The 17418-nt window shown below is 39.0% G+C and overlaps 1 protein-coding gene across 2 annotated transcripts in view; it reads left to right on the top strand.

Moving 5' to 3' along the window:
• UBAP2 (ubiquitin associated protein 2) overlaps nucleotides 1-17418 on the top strand; it is a 128285-nt gene that overhangs the window by 75272 nt on the left and 35595 nt on the right. For both annotated transcript variants that reach the window (XM_032396916.1, XM_032396915.1), the window contains exons 7-9: nucleotides 2228-2282; nucleotides 3787-3890; nucleotides 15025-15077. In XM_032396916.1, the coding sequence (XP_032252807.1) occupies nucleotides 2228-2282; nucleotides 3787-3890; nucleotides 15025-15077 (212 nt within the window). The remainder of the gene's footprint in view (nucleotides 1-2227; nucleotides 2283-3786; nucleotides 3891-15024; nucleotides 15078-17418) is intronic.

Below are 17418 nucleotides of genomic sequence, written 5' to 3' on the forward strand. Positions count from 1 at the left end.
TTCTTTATGATAATATTCTTTAGTCTTGTGTTTTTTAAATTTTATTTAATTTTTAAATTTTATTTTTTGAAGCCACTTTAGTCTTGTGTTTTTGTTTTTAAAATTAAAAGGCCCCAAGTCTTTATTATGAGCTATTAGGTAGAAATAGCTGTTTGTACCAGATAACAATGTAGGGAAATCGTATATACACAGAAAACAATGTTACTGGTAGCGTTACTAGGTGGGTAAATAGGAAAGAACAGTTTCGTTATCTTGCAAAAATTTATGGGCATAATGGATTTGACTTTTAAAAATCTACCTACGATATTTGGCATGTTTGTGGTCAGTACTTGGGTCAGCAGCTTTTGATCCCTGGAGACATATATATATATATATATATATATATATATATATGTAGTTGATACTTTTTCCAGGGTACTTGCAAGATTTCTTCAATTATTGCCCTAGGCTACATGTTTCTTGTATAAATTCCTTTTTCTCTTTCTAATGAACATCTTGCTTTCCAGCTCAGGTATTCCAGGTTTGTTTAATAATTTCTGAGCAGAATCCCCCTTTAAAATCTTGCCACTGTTTTCTTAATATTTAACCACTGTAAGTGCCTATTGTCACTTGTATGATTTTGAAATGAATTTTCTTTTCTTACAAGGGGTATTTTTGAGTCCACCTATCAAGGGCAGTTGTGTTGTTTCTCTTGCTTTTGTCATTGGTAACTTTAGAGCAAAAATAACTTCTTGAAATATAATTCATATACCATATAGTTCATATGAGTGAGCCACCCAGGTACCTCATATCTTTATTTTTTAATTTTTTATTTCTTTTTAAAGATTTTATTTATTTGACAGAAACACAGCGAGAGAGGGAACACAAGCAGGGGGAGTGGGAGAGGGAGAATCAAGCTTCCCGTGGAGCAGGGAGCCTGATGCGGGACTCGATCCCAGGACCCTGGGATCATGACCGAGCCGAAGGCAGATGCTTAATGACTGAGCCACCCAGGCACCCTGTTTTTTTTTTTTTTTTTAAGATTTTATTTTTAAGTAATCTCTACATCCAACGTGGGGCTCAAGCTTACAACCCTGAGATCAAGAGTTGTATGCTCTACTGACTGAGCTAGCCGGCACTCCGATAAAGGTGTATTTTTTTCCCTCCGAAGATTTTTTTTATTTATCGAGAGAGGGAGCACAAGTGGGGGTGGGTAGGGGCAGAGGCAGAGTCCCCACTGAGCAGGGAGCCTGATGGACCCTGAGATCATGACCTGGGCTGAAGGCAGACACTTAACTGACTGAGCCACCCAGGTGCCCTTTTGTATCTTTGATGCACCAATCTAATGTCTGTTTTGCCTGTGTCTTTGGTGTCCTCTTTAAAAAAAAAAACATTACGGGGGCGCCTGGGTGGCTCAGTCATTAAGCGTCTGTCCTCGGCTCAGGTCATGGTCCCAGGGTCCTGGGATCGAGCCCCGCATCGGGCTCCCTGCTTGGCGGGGAGCCTGCTTCTTCCTCTCCCACTCCCCCTGCTTGTGTTCCCTCTCTCGCTGTCTCTCTCTCTCTGTCAAATAAATAAGAATTTTTTTTTTTAAAGATTTAAAAAATTCTTTAAAAAAAATCATTACTAATTCAGTGTCATGAAGCTATTGCTCTATATTTTCTGTAAGAGTTGTGTAGTTACAGCTCTTGCATTTAGGTCTTTATTTCACAGTTTGGGATGTTAAGAAAAACTGGAGAGTCACTGAATAAAATGATCTCTCTCTCTGTCTCTTTTTTTTTAAAGATTTTATGTGGTTGAGGGAGAGTGTGCGTGCTCACGGGTGAGCTGGGGAGGGGGCTTGCGGGGTGAGGAGCAGAGGGAGAGAGATAACCTGACTCTGTGCTTAGCGCAGAGCCTGATGCAGGGCTTGATCCCAGAACCCTGAGATTATGACCTGAGCCGAAACCAGGAGTCGGATACTTAACCGACTGGGCTACCCAGGCACCCCCAGAATAGTTAGTAATGTCAGCTGCATATCACAAGTACTATACAAGCAGAATTAAATCCTTTCTGTCCTTTAATACCAGTAACTGTGTATATAGTTGTGTCAGTAGGGACTGGCAGATTGGGTACACTGGATGGGAATGTTGGTGCTGTTAGGAACAATGACAGCGGTGTTTGGGTGGGTGCATAAGAGAATGAAGTTGGTAGAATTATAATTGTGTAGCACATAAATACTATTTAACAGTACTGTTTTCTTTTCAAGGATTTGGACGTGGAAGAGGGAGAGGGACAGGAAGATTCTCAACCCAAGGCATGGGGTAAGTCTGAGCCATCCTATTTTTATAGTTACTACCCTTTCTAGTTACTACTGCCAATGTTTTTCTTCCTCTGTCCTGTACCCAATTTATTTATCCTGGTGAGTCTCATGTTAATTCTATATTAAAAAGAGGAAATAGTGAAAAAGTGAAATAGTACAAATAAAATTGTATTGCAGTGGGCTTTAGAGTAGAATTTCTATCCTTGGCTCTGTTGACATTTTAGATTTAATAATAGTTTGTTGAGGTGGTCGGGTATCCTTTACATTGTAAGATGTTTGGCAACATCCCTGGCTTCTCCCTACTAGATGTCAGTAGCACCCCTTCTCAAGTTGTAACAATCAAAAAAGTCTTCAGATAGTGCCAGATGTTCCTTGGGAGGGAGGTGCACAATCACCCCTAGTTGAAAACCACTGCCTAAGAGTTAAGTTGATAAATAACAGTAATTTTCTTTGAATGGTGAGTAAATGCAATGTTTATGTATGTAAAAGTGATAGTTCTTTTCCCCCATAGGTAGTATAATCTGTTGTTTATTCCATAATTTCTGGTTATTCTCTCACCTTTTGCTGCTTCCTAATACATTAGCTTCCCCTGGAATTTTAGGAAAAGTTTTAAGCTTCTTGTAGAAGCCATCTGTAGATGACAGTCAAGAAAGGAAGGGAATTGGTTCCAGCAAAACCCTTTTGTCTCTTCCTAGCTCCAGGGCAGCCCTGGGGGGCGGGGTCAAGGAGGTGTTTGCTGACTTCAGTGATACCTCTTGCCATTTCAGTTTCTTGCATGAGCTCATTGTGGATGAAGGAAGGATGAATACATAGGGAGCAAACTGGCTGGAACACTTAAACATACTGTATGTGCCCAGCTCAGTAGCTTTAGACTATTTAGTAGATTTTGCGGTTTACTTTCAAAAATATTCTTTAATGATTTTTTTCTTTATTTGTCAATGATAATCTCAATAAAGCTGGAAGAAATTTTAAATTCTGTTCTGAAAATTTTAGAGATAGTATTGATTTGGCTTTAGTTAGACTTCTGAATCATGGGTGTTTAGAATTTTAATGGAAAAAAAAACCTGAATGAAACATTGTCTTTAGATCTACCATTTCTATACAAAAAGAATCTGGATTCTGACTTGGGAAGAAAAGACTGTGTGTTTAAGTCTGGCCTTAGTTTTTAGGGCTTTCCATTAGAGCCCTTATTCTTCCTAATACAATTATAGTTGTGCACATCTGCTTTAGGATGCAGAGGGCAGCAATTTAGGGAAATAAATAAGGGCATCATACAAGAGTGTATGGAAGGTCCCAGTAAATCACTGCTTTTTAGAAGATCTGCATCCTGATGGCCAGAAGAATTAGCTATAATTAAATAGGAGAAGGAAGGTGAAGTTTCTTATAATGGCTTTTAGAAGGGACAGGGTTTTTTTGGGTGGGGGGGGAAGATGATGTATGGTTGATTTTGTGACTTTGGTAATTGTTGCCTTTGCCTTAAATTCTTTATTTCTTTCAAACCTAAGGACATTTAATCCTGCGGACTATTCAGATTCTCCATCTATAGATGGGTGTGTTACAAAGCCAGTAGTTTGGGAAGCTACTCAGAATGGTGCAGATGAGGGAACTGGTAAGTGTCTGTTGTCAAAGATGTGTTTTAAATGTTTGAGTCCTTAACATACAAAGGTGTGCCCATGGAGAAGAATGAAAAACAGGCCACTGTCCTACTTCTGAGACTATTGGCTGGTTCTTACCTCCAAAGTCTCACTTAAAAATCTCATTGACCATAAGGTATTTGATGTTTTTCTTCTTCACTCTGAGGGAGAGCCTTTAATTAATCTGTGTAAGTCAGTACAAAATCACACTCAAATATCAGTGTATATATATCATTTCTTAGGGGAAGACTTGTTACTGGAAAGTACCGTTCCTGTTGGTGGACATAAATTTGGCCAGATAAAGTGGTGGGTGATAGGTAGGTTTGGGCACCAAGTGCTTTTGCAGATTTTTTCTGTATCCTGATGTTTTTGGATAGTTTTGTTTTGGAAATTCATGGATAAATAGTTATTAATTGGTGTGTTTATTTAATAGAGATCCTAGATTTTTTTCATAATAATAAAGATACTAACTATTGCATTTATATTTATAAAGACCTGTTTTGGGGTGCCTGGGTGGTTCAGATGGTTAAGCGTCTGCCTTCGGCTCAGGTCATGATCCCAGGGTCCTGGGATCGAGTCCCGCATCGGGCTCCCTGCTAGGTGGGGAGCCTGCTTCTCCCTCTGCCTCTGCCTCTCTCTCTCTTTGACTTTCATGAATAAATAAATAAAACATTAAAAAAAATAAAGACCTGTTTTGACAATTCATGAATTCTAACTACAAATATAAAATTATAGTTCAATAAATAATCTAAAAGGAAACATCCATATAATATCTATCCTGGTCAAAAAAACAGGACTGTGCCAGCACCACAGAAACACAATTAATGAACTAGAAATCAAAGATAATATAGAGAGGATCAACAAAAGTTATAAAAATGGTAATTTGAAAAGACTAGTAAAATTGGTAAGGTTACTCGGAGACTGATCAAGTGAAGGAGAAGCAGCATACATAATTGGTTATAGGAATGAAAAAAAGGATATTGATATTAATTATACTTGTAATATGTATTCTATATAATTTATATTTTAATATAATTATAATTACAATTGTAATATCAGATATTAGAAGATTGTAAGATACTTCATGTCAATAAATTTTGTGCTAACATTTGAAATTACAGGTTAATCTCACTCTTCAACACAGATGTAAAAATCTTGAGCCAAAATATTGGAAAACCATTCAGTAAGATAAAAAAGGATAATACATCATGGCCATTTTAAATGCATTCTTTTGTTTTTTTTTTTTTAAGATTTTATTTATTCATTTGAGACAGATCCAGAGAGAGAGAGCGAGCATGAGCAGGGCAGAGGGAGAGGGAGAAGCAGGCTCCCCACCGAGCCAGGAGCCAGACGTGGGGCTTGCTGGGATCATGATCTGAGCCACCCAGGCACCCCTAAATGTATTCTTGGTAGTCAAGTTTCTTTAACATTAAAAAACCAGTCACCGGGCGCCTGGGTAGCTCAGTCAGTTAAGTGGCTGCCTTCGGCTCAGGTCGTGATCCCAGGGTCCTGGGATTGAGTCCCACCCACATCAGGCTCCCTGCTCTGTGGGGAGCCTTGCTTCTCCCTCTCCCACTCCCCCTGCTTGTGTTCCCTCCCTCGCTGTGTCTCTCTCTGTCAAATACATAAATAAAATCTTTAAAAATAAATAAATAAATAAAAATAAAAAATCAGTCACCTCCCAGATACATACTTAAGGGAATGGAGGACCTAGCTTTATGTAAAACCTTGTGTATAGATGTTCATAGAAGCATAATTCATAGGAGCCAAAACATGGAAACAAATCAGATGTCCCTCAGTGGGTGAATGGATGAGTAAAATGTGGTATATGATCCATACAATGGAATATTCATTCTATAAAAAGGAATGAAGTGCTAATGCATGCTGTAACTGGATGAATCTTAAAAACATGCTGAGTGAAAGAAGCTAGTCATAAAGGACCACATACTTTATATTGTGTGATTTCATTTGTATGAAATACCCAAATCAGGCAGATACATAGAAGTAGACTATTGGTTGCATAGGGTTGGGAATGTTTGGGAAAAATGGGGAGTGACTACTAATGGGTTCAAGATTTCTTCTTGGGAGTGATGAAAATATTCTCGAATAGTCAGTCATGATTGTTTTACAACTTGTGAATATACTAAACACTGCTCAGTTGTGTGCTTTAAAAGAGTGGATTTTATGCTGTACAAATTATATCTCAGTAACAAAAATAAGTATTATTCATACTTTTTTTTTTTTTTTTAAAGATTATTTATTTATTTATTTGACAGAGAGACACAGCGAGAGAGGGAACACAAGCAGGGGGAGTGGGAGAGGGAGAAGCAGGCTTCCCACTGAGCAGGGAGCCCGATGTGGGGCTCGATCCCAGGACCCTGAGATCATGACCTGAGCCGAAGGCAGACGCTTAACGGCTGAGCCACCCAGGCGCCCCAGTATTATTCATACTTTGAGTAAAGCTGATATTTTTTCTCTGGAACAAGATAAAGGAGTTTACTCTTACTCTTTCTATATGACAGTGTACTAGAGGTTGTAATCATTACAGTAAAGAATGAAAAAAGTCAGAAGGGTTAGAAAGACAAGGAAGAACCTGTCATTCCTGGCAGTGATATAAAAATCTAGATAAAATATTAAAAATTAATAAAGGAGTTTTAAAAGGTGCTAGGTGGAAGTTCAATAGAAGATATATTCTATAAACCATCAACAAAGAGAAAATGGAAAAAAATTAGGAGCCTCAAAAACATCAAATGCTTAGGAAGAAGTGTAATGATGAGCAAAATGATAAGTCTTCTACCTATGAAAATGTTAAATGTTATATTTAAAACATGGAATCAAGTTTCAAGAAATAAATGGAAAGATATACCATTTTTATATATTTTTATATATTTCAGCTCTCACTGTTGTGAAACTTAGTTTTTACTGACTCTCTCCTTGGACATTAATTCATGGTACTCCACTTTGTGAAAATTTATCTTGCTAGTTTTTTAAAATGTCAGGTTTATTGCCTATAAAATTTATAGGCAATAATATTTATCTTTTTTAAGGGGTACAAGTAGGTGAAGTCAAACAAATGCATATACTTCTGTGACCACCCCTAAAATCAAGACTGTGTTTCTCTACTAGCAATGAACAATTGCAAATGAGAATTAAAAAGGAAAAAAAGTATTATTTACAGTATTATAAAAACATGAAATACTTAGAATGTGTGCAATATTTGTATGTTGAAAATTATGCATCTTGAGAAATATCAAGACCCAACAAAGGGGAGAGATACTCAGTGTTTATGAACTGGATCATTCAGTATATTATTAAAAAGTTATTTTTTCTCAAATTGGTGTTTAGGTGCAGTACAAGTTGAATCAAAATCCTAGCAGGGGCGCCTGGGTGGCTCATTCGGTTGGGCATCTGCCTTAGGCTCAGTTGGGCATCTGGCTCTCTGCACAGCGGGGAGTCAGCTTCTCTCTGCCCCCTCCCACTTGTGCATGCTCTCTTTTTCTCTCTCGAATAAATACTTAAAAAAAAAAATCCTAGCAGATTATTGTTGTGTAAATTAACTTGCTTTTGAAGTTTTTATAGAAGAGACGCCTGGGTGGCTCAGTTGGTTAAGCGTCTGCCTTCAGGTCAGGGTATGATCCTAGGGTCCTGGGATGGAGTCCCACATTGAACTCCTTGCTCAGTGTGGAGCCTACTTGTCCCTCTGTCTGGTGCTCCACCCCCACCACCCCCCCGCTTATGCACGCACGCGCGCTTTCTCTCTCTGGCAAATAAATAAAATGTTTCTGTTTTGTTTTGTTTTTTTTAGGATTTTATTTATTTATTTGACACAGAGAGAGCGAGAGAAGGAACACAAGCAGGGGGAGCAGGAGAGGGAGAAGCAGGCTTCCCGCCGAGCAGGGAGCCCGACCCTGGGACTATGACCTGAGCCGAAGGCAGACGCTTAACGACTGAGCCACCCAGGTGCCCCCCAAATTTATTTTTTTTAAAAACATTTTATTTAGGGGCCGCTGGGTGGCTCAGTTGTTAAGCGTCTGCCTTCGGCTCAGGTCATGGTCCCAGGGTCCTGGGATCCAGCCCCGCATCGGGCTCCCTGCTCGGCGGGAAGCCTGCTTCTCCCTCTCCCCCTGCTTGTGTTCCTTCTCTCACTTTGTCTCTCTCTGTCAAATAAAAATTTAAAAATAAATAAATAAATTTTTATAGACAAATACAGGAACTGGCATAGCCCAAAGAATTTTGAAAAAGAACAACAACGTTTAGATCATATGCCTTGATTTCAAAAGTTTGTTTCTTTCTTTCTTTGGGGGGGGAGGGGAGAGGAGCAGAGGGAGACAGAATCTTTTTTTTCGGGGGGGGGGGGGATCTTAAGTAGGCTCCTCACCCAGCATGGAGACCAACATGGGGCGTGAGCTCATGACCCAGAGATCATGACCTGAGCGGAAACCAAGAGTCCGACGCTCAACCAACTGAGCCACCCAGGCGCCCCTTAAAAAGTTAAAGCTACAATAATCTGTGGATTTGGCAAAAGCATTGAGACTGATCAATTATGTAATAGCGAATCTAGCAATAAACACATAGATATATGGCTAATTAATTGACTTAGGACAACAGTTTCAAGGCACTTCAGTGGTATTTATTACACTGTTCTACACAAAAAAAATAAAATCAAGTAGGTAATAGTTCTTTTTTTTTAATTTTTTAAAGATTTTATTTATTTATTTGACACAGAGAAAGCACAAGTAGGCAGAGAGGCAGGCAGAGAGAGAGGGAGAAGCAGGCTCTCCACTGAGCAGGGAGCCGGACATGGGGCTCAATCCCAGGACCCAGGGATCATGACCTGAGCTGAAGGCAGCCGCTTAACCGACTGAGCCACCCAGGCGCCCCAAGTAGGTAATAGTTCTAAATGTGAAACCTGGTAGGATAACTTCTAAAGAAAATACAGGGGCAAATCTTAGGCCACCTTGGGTTAGGCAAGATTTCTTATATAGGACACAGTAAGCACGAGTTATAAAACAAAAACTTGGTTCTTTTTTTTTAAAGATTTTATTTATTTATTTGACAGCAGAGATAGGCAGAGCGGCAGGCAGAAGGAGAGGGAGAAGCAGGCTCTCCACTGAGCAGGAAGCCCCATGTGGGGCTCAATCCCAGGACCCTGGGATCATGACCTGAGCCAAAGGCAGATGCTTAAACGACTGAGCCACACAGGTGCCCCAAAAACTTGGTTCTTGAGGAGAAAATAAATAAGGTGAAAGGAGGAAATATTTATAAAACTCCCATTTTTTATTTTATTATTTTTAAAAATTTTATTTATTTATTTCACAGAGACACAGCGAGAGAGGGAACACAAGCAGGGGGAGTGGGAGAGGGAGAAGCAGACTTCTGCTGAGCAGGGAGCCCAATACGGGGCTTGATCCCAGGACCCTGGGATCATGACCTGAGCCGAAAGCAGACGCTTAATGACTGAGCCACCCAGGTGCCCCTTTTATGTTATCTCTCCACCCAACATGGGGCTTGAACCTGCAACCCAGAGATCAAAAGCCACATGCTCTACCGACTGAGCCAGCCAGGCACCCCCAAACCCCCATTTGAAAAGGGATTTGTATATAGAATATATAAAGAATTCTTAACAACTCATAAGAAAACAAGCAACCCAATAAAATAAATGAGCAATTAAGAATGAGCAAAAATGAAAAAGTTGTGGAAATGGGTAGTGGTGTGGGTTTGTATAACATTGAATATAATGGTAATGCGTTGTGCAATTAAGAAGGGTTAACATGGTAAGTTTTTTGCCCCCCCCCAAAAAAGTGATTTTAAGTGTATTTTACCAAAATAAAAAGATGACCTAGAACTATACACACACTTTGTATCTATGCCAGTTTTTTTTGATTGTTGTACTATAATTATGGGGCATGTAATCATTAGGATATGGATAACTTCTAGTCAATCTGTAGTTATTTCAAAATAAAAAGTTAATAAAAGAGCAAAAGATTTGAACATATACTTCAAAGAGGAAGATACAAATGTGCTCATTATCATTGGTTGTAGGAGAAATACAAATTAAAACCATAATAGGTTGCCACTTTTCATTCATAAAAATGGCTTTAGAGGGGCAACTGACTGTCTCAGTCAGTAGAGCATGCGACTCTTGATCTTGGGGTTGTAGGTTCAAGACTTATGTTGGGTGTAGAAGTTACTTAAAAAAAAAAAAAAAAACAAAATCAAAACAAAAATGGCTGTAGAAGGAAACTGACAGTACTAAGTATTAATAAAGGTGGCAGAACAGCCGGAACTCATACATTCCTGGTGTGAAAGTGTACATTCACGACATAGTCTTAAAATCCCAACCCTTGTTTTTGTTTTTGTTTTTAAAGATTTTATTTATTTGACACAGAGACAGTGAGAGCAGGAACACAAGCAGGGGGAGTGGGAGAGGGAGAAGCAGGCTTCCTGCAGAGCAGGGAGCCCGATGGGGGCTCGATCCCAGGACCCTAGGATCATGACCTGAGCCGAAGGCAGACGCTTAACGACTGAGCCACCCAGGCGCCTCAACCCTTGTTTTTTATTGAAGAGGAATGAAAACATAGCCACACAAAAACCTGCACAGAATGTAAAGCAGCTTTATTCATAACCTTTATTGATTTTGAAATCAGGTGTTGAAACAATGTTGAATTAGTTGATTAACTGTTACTTTTCTTTTTTCTCATTCTGCCTCCTGTTCTTTTCTGTCTTGTGTTTATCTCTTCTCCCTCCTTCTCCTCATTCTCATTTAGAGTAGCCAATTCCTTGCTAAAAAATAAGCAAACATGTTTAATGCCAAATACAGTTAAAGGATTCCGTTGATAGAGCCTGGGTATTTCTCTAAGGGCGTCATAGAGTGGCATTGTCTTGTTGAAAACACAGAGTTACAAGTCTGGCCCTCAGCCGTAATTATAGGTTCAGAAACCTGACTTTTGACAGGATAATAAATCCATTCCTTAGAGGCAGACCTCCATTAACCAAAATAGAAAGACTGAAGGGTAGTCAGAATGCTAATTTATTAAATTTAAACATACTAAACATAACTTGTTAAACATTGGAATGCTCTTGACAAGTGGGAAGGGAGTTTGATGAACATGGGAATGTGAACAAGGGTAGTTGATGCAGTTGAATGTTCAGAGGCCATCTGGCTAATAATAAGATTTATAGTTGAGTCACAGTGGGCTGTCACAATATGGATTGCAGTAAGTTTTCTTCTCTGATGCACAGCATAGACATAGCTTTGACGCTTTACTTTCTCTATTTAAGTTGCTGACCTGTTTTTCTTTTGATGAATACCTTCATTAATTTAATATGTTAAGACCTTCCCTTGTACATTGATCTGCAGAACTGGCATCAAATGTTCATATTGTAGCTCAGGATCTGCCAAACAAAAATTTTTATGGACTCAAAGGTATTGTTGTTTTAATTGAAAAATTTCCCTTAGTTACAAATCTACTAAAATGGGGATGCCTAGCTGGCTCAATCTGCAGAGCATGCGACTTGATTTTGGGGTCATGAGTTAAAGCAGCATGTTGGGCACAGAGCTTACTTTAAAAAGAAAAAGTCTCCTAAAATGCTTATAGTATCTTCCATTTTAATCAAGGCTAGCTAAGAAAACCTCAGGTGAATAATTGTAAAAACTGTGTTTTTACAACTACTTGATTAAATATCAACTTTTGATTATGGAAATGGTTTATAGATTGGCCTTCAAGACAGCACAGGTTTTTAACTCATTGTTTTCCTTTTTCCTGTGTGGCTGCCTTATGTATGCTTTTGATAGAGGGCTAACATCAAGTTAAGTTGAACATAGAGCATGCATCTCAAATTTGTTATGAGCTGAAAATAAATTGTTACTGACATTTTCCCATAGTTTGAGGTGTAGGTTTATAGGTCTATAATGGAGACCAAAGTCTTACTGTAAAATTCTAATATTTTACAATAGGATTAGGACTTGAACCAAATTCGTCTTTATGTAATGTCTCATAATTTTATAGTCTATGTATTTAGGGTGGGTTACTGCAACAGTTGGCCCTGATTTCTGATAAGGGGCTATCCTCTCTGTTGCCTGACATAACCACTTTACCATGTTGCACTTCTGCTTGTGACTACATATATGGTCTTCTGCCAGTTAGTAAATGTACTCACATTCTGACTGTATTCTACATGTCTAAATTTGTGTTTTAATTATTTTCAAAATACCCCTGTCTCTTAAGTGTTAGTCGAATCTCTTTACATCATGTGTATGAAAGTGTGCTTTAACTTAATACCACAGAGTACATTTAAAAATGATCACAAGAGTAAATTTTATGAGTATTTTACCACAACTTAAAAATTTTTGGAAAAAAAAGGTATGTTGTAAACTTTAGGATACTTTTAATATTTTATATAGAAGGCTTTTTAATGCTTCATCGTTATTTTTCTCCTTTGGAATATCCCTTCTTTTTATCTTTCTAGCTATTTTCCAACTTTCAAGTTTTGTTTTGTTTTTTTTTAAGATTTTATTTTTAAGTAATCTCTACATCCAGTGTGGGACTTAAACTTACAACCCCAAGATCAAGAGTCCCATGCTCTACAGACTGAAATAGCTAGGTGCCCCTGCTTTCTGTTTCTTGATTAGAATGTTCCTAAAACTGCTTGGGTTGAGCCTCAGCTTTTCATAAAATTTCTTAATCATTTTTTTTTTAAGATTTTATTTATTTATTTGGCAGAGAGAGACACAGTGAGAGAGGTAACAAGCAGTGGGAGTGGGAGAGGGAGAAGCAGGCCTCCTGCCGAGCAGGGAGCCAGCCCGATGTGGGGCTCGATCCCAGGACTCTGGGATCATGACCTGAGCCGAAGGCAGACGCTTAACGACTGAGCCACCCAGGCACCCCAGAATCTGTTAATCTTTAGAATACTGTCTCTTATGATGAATTTGACAGCGTGAGCATATGGTAGGTTGCATGGAGGTGGCACCAAGAACAGTGTGTACTGTCCATTCTTTAATCTAATTGTGTCCTTTTAAAACTATAAATTTACTTAGAGAAGTTTCGAAGGAGATATATTCAAAGATTGGAGATTATGTATTATTAGTACCTAGAAGAAAGTCACATTGTAGAAGGAATATAAGAGTGGAGAGTATGTACATGGCTTGCCTTAGATTTATTAAGGTTTGTGTACAGGGTGATCTCCAAGAAGCCTGTGCAGAGGTCTTAGAGAACAAGTTTTCAGTACTGATTTCCGACTGGGACTAATTGCATGTTTTGTTTTTTCACTTAGGCTATAACTTTTTTCTAGTTTTAAGAAAATATTTTAATTCAGAGAGATGTTTTGGGATATTTGTTTTATGACATTTGTAGAAAAATTATGGAAACCATTAAAAGGTATGAGGGGGCGCCTGGGTGGCTCAGTTGGTTAAGCGGCTGCCTTTGGCTCAGGTCATGATCCCAGGGTTCTGGGATCGAGTCCCATATCAGGCTCCCTGCTCAGTGGAGAGCCTGCTTTTCCCTCTCCCTCTGCCTGCCTCTCTACCTACTTGTGCTCTATCTCTCTGTCAAATAAATAAATAAAATCTAAAAAAAAAAAAAGTATGGTGAGTAAACCAGTACAAAGGATCAGATTGTCAGTTCAGATCTTTCTCTATGAATCTTTACAGTTATTTCAAGGATACATGCAGTTGAGAAGCACGGAAGAACAATGAGTGCCTGTATTGCCATTCTTCCTTCCTATAATATATATGCCCTATGATCCACAATAATAGATGAAGTCTATCAGTGATGTGTGTAGGTTTCTCACAGCAGGAAATTTTCGCAGGTTTAAAAAAATCTCCCAAGTAGTAGCATATCTTAGGTGATATTTTATAGGGAGCCATACTGCATAAATGCATCAATTCTGTGTTTGCCATAACCAGTCCTAAACTAGGGACATCCAATCAAAAGATTCCATAGAGAAGGACTCTATTCCTAGGTAATAACATCTATTTATTTATGAGGCAGTTGGTTATTAGGTTATTGACCTGATTCCAAGGAGATGAGATCTGGTTACCTGCCTTTTTTTCTCAAGAGTGTTCCCTTCTCTTCCTTTTGTCCTCTCTACACACACAGACTTCATTGTAGGTCAGATGCTCAGCTCATTTCTTCCTGTTGGAAGGAACGAAAACATTGACAGTCCTACTTCCTGGGGGTAGTTATAGTTGATATCTTGGTATATTTTCTTTTAAAACCATTTTCTCTGGGTGTGTATTTGCATGTATAGTTTAAAATAATGGTCCTGTACTTATACAGGATCTCTGAATACTAAAGTCAGCATTTCTGGACATGTGGTTTTTTTTTTTTTTTTAATCTTTAAAAAAAAAATTTAAAGATTTTATTATTACTTGAGAGTGAGAGAGAGAGAAGGAGCAGGGGAAGGGACAGAGGGAGAGGGGGAAGCAGACTCTCCACTGAGCATGGAGCCTGACTTGGGGCTCGATCCCAGGACTCCGGGATCATGACCTGAGCTGAAGACAGAGGCTTAACCAAATGAGCCACCCAGATGCCACCACAAATGCTTTCTTTTTAAAGCACTTAATTATTTGATAGATGTTTGTTCTGTAACAATTGTTTGAGCAGATCCTTTGTACCTAATCAGGAGTTACAGCACATACTTCATGTGAACAGGACTAACCTTTGCTGGGGATCTATTAGAAAACCATAGAATGGAATAAATATCTTATAAAAAGGATGCTTGTATAAATTTAGAAACTCTGTAATCTACATGAAATTAGGGTCCAAGGCAGACCGCTTCATAATTTTGTTCTAAGTTTTATATATCATAAGGATCTCATTGTGTGTATTTGTGCTGTGTTCGTACTTATGGCAGAATTGCTTGAATATGATCTACACTGATGCAAAATCAGTTTGAGAAATTGCTTTGAGGTTATGTGGATAGTACCTAGCTAAGTTGGTATGTGAGAACATGACATTTTACTGAGAATAGATCAGGAGCTTCATATTTCTTGGATTGTAAACTAAATTAATGAGATACATGACACATCTTGTGCAGTATACAACAGAGAATTATTTGCAGTAAGATAGTATTTGCCTTTGTGATGTAAACTATGATTATTGTCAACAGGAACCTGGAAGAATTCTGTGGAAGAGTGGACAACAGACGACTGGACTGAAGATGTAAGTATTTAGCATCAGATTAGATCCTTCTCCTTTTGGTTTCTGATTGGGGCATGCATTCCTTGAAGAAAGCTGGAGACATCTTGAGTTGTTCATGGCTCCTTTTCAGACATCTATGATTATCATGTTTTTTAGCAAGTGCTTCTCAGAAGGAGGTTGGTGTTTTGAGATTTTTAAGAAACTTGGTTTTAAAGCATCCACTTAAAAATGACCAATTGTAAAACAGGACTGAAATCATTTTTTTAGCTTATCTTTTGTTTGTTCTTTTAAAAAATTTTTAAATTTTTTTTTAATTTTTAAAGATTTTATTTATTTGAGAGTGAGAGTGCTGAAGCAGGGGGAGGGACAGAGGGAGAGAGGGAGAAGCAGGCTCCCTGCCAAGCAGGGAGCCCAATGTGAGACTTGATCCCAGGACTCCGGGATCATGACCTGAGCCAAAGTTAGATGCTTAACTTACTGAGCCACCTGGGCGCCCCTTGTTTGTTCTGATAACCAAGTGCTGCTATTGCCTGACCTGTTTGTTTGTTTATTTTATTTTATTTTTATTTTATTTATTTCTTTGACAGAGAGAGATACAGTGAGAGAGGGAACACAAGCAGGGGGAGTGGGAGAGGGAGAAAGGGGGAAGCAGGCTTCACACTGAACAGGGAACCCGATGCGGGGCTCGATCCCAGGACCCTGAGATCATGATGTGAGCTGAAGGCAGGCGCTTAACGACTGAGCCAACCAGGCGCCCCCTGACCTGTTTATTTTTTATAGCATTTTTATTAATGGAGATCAGTCAGTGTTTGGGTCACAGCTGAAATTAACCTGAATTAGGTGATTCTGGTTCTAGGCCCAACCCCTTCTTTTTAAAACTAGACTAGCTCTTTTTATATTCATTTATTCCATAGACATTTTTGAGTGTACTACACTAACTCTGGTAGTGTTGATCTATAACTCTGGGCTCAGCATAAGATATTCTTTGATTAAAAAAATATTTAAAAAAGAAAATGTAACTGAACAAGTAGCCCTATACCATATTTTATACCATTTTTCTCTTTGACTCTCAAGTGCCAGAACATGTGTATGTACATGAACAGTGTGCGGAAGAGAATAAAGGGGTTATAAGTATCGACCTTTATTTAAATGATGGGTTTTAAATTTATTAATTTTTAAGTAATCTCTACGTCCAGTATGGGGCTCAAACTCATGAACCCAAGACCCAAGAGTTGCATGCTCTACCGATTGAGCCAGCCAGGTGTCCCAAGTATTGACCTTTTTTTAAAAAGATTTTATTTATTTATTTGACAGAGAGAGACACAGCGAGAGAGGGAACACAAGCAGGGGGAGTGGGAGAGGGAGAAGCAGGCTTCCCGCGGAGCAGGGAGACCTATGCGGGGCTTGATCCCAGGACCCTGGGATCATGACCTGAGCCGAAGGCAGACGCATAACGACTGAGCCACCCAGGTGCCCCTCAAGTATTGACCTTTAATATCACATAAAGTGACCCAGACTTTGAAAATTTTTTCTTGAGATTTCCGCCCCCCTTTACCATTCTGTTTTAACAAGTGTATTTTTATTTATTATTTTATAAGTATATGTATTTTAAAAATTTTATTTTTTTTTGAGAGAGAGAGCACAAACAGAGGGGCACAGGGAGAGGGACATCTGAGTTCGTGATCTGAGCGGAAGTCAGATGCTTAAAGCACTGAGCCACCCAGGCGCCCCTACAAGTATGTTTTTAAAATGAACTACAGTTATGCCACCTCTGTCCTGCTGCGAAGCAGTATTATATCTGGTTTGTTAGTGAGCAAACTGGGTAAAGTATGAGGAAGAAAGACAATAGAGATGCTCATTTGATTGAGATTTAAGGTATATATTAACTTCTGCCATATACTAACCATAAATCTTTGGGGTATGATGTCATCAGGCTCTGTGGTACTGGTAATATGAAGATGCTGGACTAGATGGGTGGTTAGTTGAATCAGTGGAGGGATGGGTACCAGTGATGAAGACAGAGTGAGCAGCCTGTGGGCACTTGTCCAACTTTTAAATATGTTTGTTACTTGAATTTTTGCTAAGAGTTTGTTGGGGAAAAAAATATTCCCAGTGCTAGAAGCTTTAGATCTCTTTGGCTCCTGTCTGGGTCAGCAGGCAGTTTAGAAAATCAGCAGGGGATCAGAATGCAAAAGACCATGGGGTGCCTGGGTGCTCAGTTGGTTAAGCGGCTGCCTTCGACTCCTGTCATGATCCTAGCATCCTGGGATTGACCTCTGCATCGGGCTCCCTGCTCAGCGAGGAGTCTGCTTCTCTCACCCCCTCCCTTGTGCTCTTGCTTGCTCTCTCTCTCCCCTTCTCT

This window comes from Phoca vitulina, unplaced genomic scaffold, assembly GCF_004348235.1.
Source record: "Phoca vitulina isolate PV1807 unplaced genomic scaffold, GSC_HSeal_1.0 scaffold94, whole genome shotgun sequence".
Lineage (NCBI taxonomy): Eukaryota > Metazoa > Chordata > Mammalia > Carnivora > Phocidae > Phoca > Phoca vitulina.